The following is a 4,766-nucleotide window of genomic DNA, read 5'->3' as shown; positions in this document are numbered from 1 at the left end:
GCAAGGCTAAAATGATCATGCTGGTACAGAAGACAGAAAAGGCTAAAAAGAGTGTGGGTTGATCAAGTTGACGGTCGAGCAGTTAGCCGGGGGACCACTGCAAAACAGAAAGAGGGTATGCATCCGATGCGCTGGCAAGCGAACCTCAATCGGTTATCAAGGACCACTAGATTCTAGAAGGAGAACACGTATCGACGGATGAGACACGCAACTCCAGCAAGGACGAAGATTCGCTGCCAAATTTTTTATCACAGCTGGAGGTTCTTACGAAGAGCCTACAAATAGAGGGCGCATCGCCATAGCTGAGGAGTTTTTGGGGTTTTTTCTTTCTTCTCCCGTTTATTTTTTTTATCAGTAGTTTTAGTTCCATTTTCCAGTAGAGAGTTAGAATGGTGAGCTAGAGGGTAGAAGGGAGCGCGAAAGTGAGATCCAGATCCGTTCGCCGCCGTTTCAGTTTCCAACCGAGGATCTCTCGGATCTATCACTTTCTTTCATTTTAGTTCTAGTTACTTAGTTAAATTTCGTGTTTGTTAAGTAGATGAAAGCAATTGTTCTTGTTTTGTATTCTGCATTTTCCAAGATCTGTTGTGAGTTCTGTTTTAAATCAAAGTTGTTTGTTTTCAGAAATCGTTGACTGTTTGAGCTTAGTTTAGTCTTAAATACCCAGATCCAAAGTTTGAGCTTGCATAATGTTGAATGGAAAAGTGTTTCGTATATTCGTAGCATGTTAAAGTAGCTAAGTCATTTATTTTCAGTCTATCGCTTACCTGATCAGTTTACGGTTTTCAGCATGATATGTTCCTTGATCAGGTAGATAGTTACATTCTGCCTAGTTTAATCCAGTAGTTTAAAACTCCCAACTTAAAGCGTGGCCACAGCCAAACCCTGTTTACTAAACACACACTCAACGAACCAGTTTCTCTGTGGGATCGACCCCGTACTTGCTGCTTTACCGTTAAAAGTAGGTTGCATGTTAGGGAGTTATAAATATTTTTGTGAGAGAGAGAAGCGCCTTGATCAAGTCGCAACGACATTTGTAAACCGATCCACCTGGTCGGTTATTTTTCCATATAACTTGATCCGTGAATTCTTCACCCTCTCCCACCAATTACAGACTGCGAGCGCTCCCATTTGCGCTGAAGGGTGAGGCCAACAGATGGTTATTAAGGTTACCGGCCAATTCTATTTGCACGTGGGCAGATTTCAGACTAGTTTTCTTAGAATACTTCTTTCCTGCTAACAAGACTAATGCGCTCAAGAAGGAAATTCAAGCATGCAGACAGGACTATGATGAGTCCTTGAGCCAGTGTTGGTCAAGCTTCAAGGGATTGCTCGATTCTTTCCCCACCAACCGAATGATCGAAGCAGAGGTCTACAACATCTTCTATGAAAGAATGAATCCAGAGTCTAAGGATTTGATGAACTCCTCGAGCGGGGGAAATTTCCCAAAGAAGCGTGTGAGCGAGGCCAAAGAGATTTTAGGAAGATTGATTAATGCAAAGAAGGCGTATGATCAGCCGCGTGCCATTTTCAGAAGAGGATCAGCTAATTCAGTCACAGAGCAAGATGATGAAAAAGTAGATGCCCGAATTGACAGATCAGAGAAAGCGCTCTTGAGTGCTATAGAGAAGAATAACCAGCCGGCCCCACCGAAAATGGCGAAAGCACCAGGTCCAGAGGATTTGCAACCTCAACCATGCTATGGTCCGCCAGGGGAAAGAGATTTCCACGCCTATGCAAATTCAATAGGAAGCTGGAATCCGAATGGAAGCTGGAACCCAGGGAAGCAAATGGATGCCCCATGGAGGGATCACCCTAACTTTAGATGGACTGAAGGTAACCCGAATCTACCACCCCAGCAGCAGAATACCAACTATTCGAATCCGCCGGAACATCAATCTAATTGGTCAGGCATAAATCAAGAGGGACAGAACATTTGGTGCAAACGGAATCAGGGCAACCAGTCTAACTGGGCCAACAAGAATCAGAACAATCTAGCAAATTCCTATGTGCCACCGCATCAGAGGAATTACCAGGGCAATAACCCGAACCCTCAAACCAATTACCAGGGGAATTAAGGGTAGGGTAATCAATACAACAACAACCAGGGATCTCAGGGGAACTTTCATCCCAATCAAAGGCATGGATCTAGCCACCATGAGGAACCGAGTTCTAGTCATCCGAGCTCCAAACAACCGAAGAGCCTCGATGAGATGGTAAACAATTTGGTCAGTTCGCAGCAGCACCTTCAAAATAACATGCAGTCCAACAATGATGTGGTACATAAGCTTCAAGACGCTCAGGTGGAACACAAGGCAGCCATGGACATGCTGATGAAGCAGTTATCCCATATCGCCACTTCCTTGAGTGAAATGCGTGGGATTGAAGGAGAATCCCTGCCACCGTTAAGCCACAGGATAGGGCTAACATCAGTCAGATCACCCTGAGATCTGGACGAGAATACAAAGGTCCGACAATGAAGAATGATGAAGGAACACCTGCTGTGGTGAATAAGGAAAAAAGATGATCTGATTTGATCTATCAAAAGGAAGACATTGGGACAAAGGAGGTGGAAACAAGGGAAGCCAGAACAGAGGATGATATCCAGACCAGTGACTTGGGAAGACCACTACCCCAAATGGCTGACCCATTCTTCCTAGACCCAGGAATTGAAGTAGAAAAAGAGGAAGTAAGGGAAGAAACTGGAGAGTCTTCCAAGAGAGACTCCAGTAACACAGTTAAGCATGTGAAACCCTTTCACTACAGAGGAGAGGTCAAGAAGAAGAAACTGGAGAGTCTTCCTAGACCCTTTCACAGTTAAGCATGATCCCGTGGATTTCATGGAAATTTTTCACAAACTGGAAATTAACCAGCCATTCCAATAGGCTCTGAAATTGCCTCTCTTCAGCAAGTTCATCAAGGAATTCATCGCTAGGAAAACCAAATTCAATGGAAAGATAGTGATCGGAGAGAATGTTTCAGCAATGATCCAGAAGAGGAGGATGCCTTTGAAACGAACTGACCCTGGTATGTTCACTTTGCCTATTTCAATTGAGGACATTAAAATTGAGCATGCAATGTGTGATCTAGGAGCATCTAATGTTTTACCTCAGTCGATCTATAAGAAGTTGGTAGGAGTTAGAATGGTAGATATGAAGGTATTGATCTAGATAGCTGATAGGTCATGCATAAGTCCAGAACGTGTGCTAGAGAATGTGATAGTTAAGGTGCATGATTTTTGTATCCGGCTGATTTCCATGTGATTAGGATGAGTGAAAATGAATCTGCTGAGTCTAGTGGAGTGCTTTTAGGAAGACCGTTCTTACGCACAGCTAAGACTATAATTGATGTTTTTGATGGAACCATTTGTCCGGACTATCATGGGGAGAAATTCACATTTAACATTGATGAGTCTATGAAAAAACCTTTGGATGTAGAAAATCTTCATGCTGTGGATTGAAGGGGTTGGCAGCGGAAGCATGCATCAATTTACCGATCACATAAATTTGATCTATTTAGCAGATTATTTAGACAAATTTTATTCGCGTAATTATCACATGTATCATGCTCATAACTTGAATTAAAACATGCTTTAGCATATAAAATCCCTGAAACATGCTTACTACGGAATTAGCCAATTTACCTTGTTGATTCAATCAAGAATCGATGATGGCTTGCGTCTTCTCCACGTGAAGATCTTCAGTACTTGACCTCGGACCTTCTGACTGGTGTCCCGGACTATACGCTGATATTTGTGTGGGAAAATCTCACCAACGTACAAGGACTTGAATAACGAAGACAGAACTCAGCTCACGGAGGAGGCAAAATTTCGAACTCTCTCTTTCTCTGAGGGGGACGAAAATTCTCAACCAAAATTATTATATTTTCTGTCTCCTTTATTCTCCTATTTATATTAAGTCACATATTGGGCCCAGTCAGGGATCTAAGGAAGAATTTGGAACATGCCTCACTCAATTAGCTTTTTATTAATTAAATTGAACCTGCAATTTAATATAAGCTTATATTGGAATATTACAAGCAGCCACTACAGAAGTAATATTGCACTGCCTTCCAAATCCGAAATTACAAGTATTCCGGGTTTCCTTTAATTGCATTTAATTTATTTCCCGTGCTTAAGATAGAAACATCCATTAATTAATTATTGTCTGCTATGGACATAATTAATTAACATATTTTAATCTCCAAGAGTGTACTTAGCAAGAAACTCTTATTTATTATTCATAGAGTAATTAAACTCCAACTAGCTAGGTTCCGAATAATAAAACCTTGTTTCGAGCTCCTCTTGTGGATGTTATCAAATGAGACTCTCCTCGCGCACGATTCAACGTAATAGCAATCCTAGCACCGCTAGATAATGATCGCCACTACCCAATATACCTGGATCGTTGGGTGACGAAAAACCCGTACCTTTGGTAAGTCAAAGTAGTAGATACTCATATCGTATGCTCAATGCTAACGTACATTGATTAAGAAATTAATTATCAAGACCTCGTCTTTCAGTAGATAGCATAAAGACTCGTCTTGCTGTTAGATCCATTCAGTGCTATACCACACCAACGTCATCTTATTTCAATAAGGCTTAAAAATAATCGGACTGACATTGCAACCTTTCACGATAGGTAGTCTAGGCCTATCTAGGTTGTGAAATTTTTATTTTCTTTGTTTAGAACTAACCGTGTTACCTTAAATTGGACGACGCCCACAACCGGTCTACTAAAACAAAGATTTAAACTTTGTTACGTTTG

At 41.6% G+C, this 4,766-nt stretch overlaps 1 protein-coding gene across 1 annotated transcript; it reads left to right on the top strand.

The window, feature by feature from the left end:
- Window positions 1–2,213: 2,213 nt before the first annotated feature.
- On the top strand, window positions 2,214–3,460 carry LOC121800902. The gene is made up of 4 exons (XM_042200391.1): window positions 2,214–2,432; window positions 2,549–2,773; window positions 2,886–3,127; window positions 3,268–3,460. Exons 1-4 carry the CDS (start codon window positions 2,214–2,216, stop codon window positions 3,458–3,460), a joined length of 879 nt encoding a protein of 292 aa, XP_042056325.1.
- The last annotated feature ends 1,306 nt before the right edge of the window (window positions 3,461–4,766 follow it).

This window comes from Salvia splendens, chromosome 4 (genome assembly GCF_004379255.2).
Source record: "Salvia splendens isolate huo1 chromosome 4, SspV2, whole genome shotgun sequence".
In the NCBI taxonomy this organism is placed as follows: Eukaryota; Viridiplantae; Streptophyta; class Magnoliopsida; order Lamiales; family Lamiaceae; genus Salvia; species Salvia splendens.
This window is presented reverse-complemented; position numbering and strand designations above follow the sequence as displayed.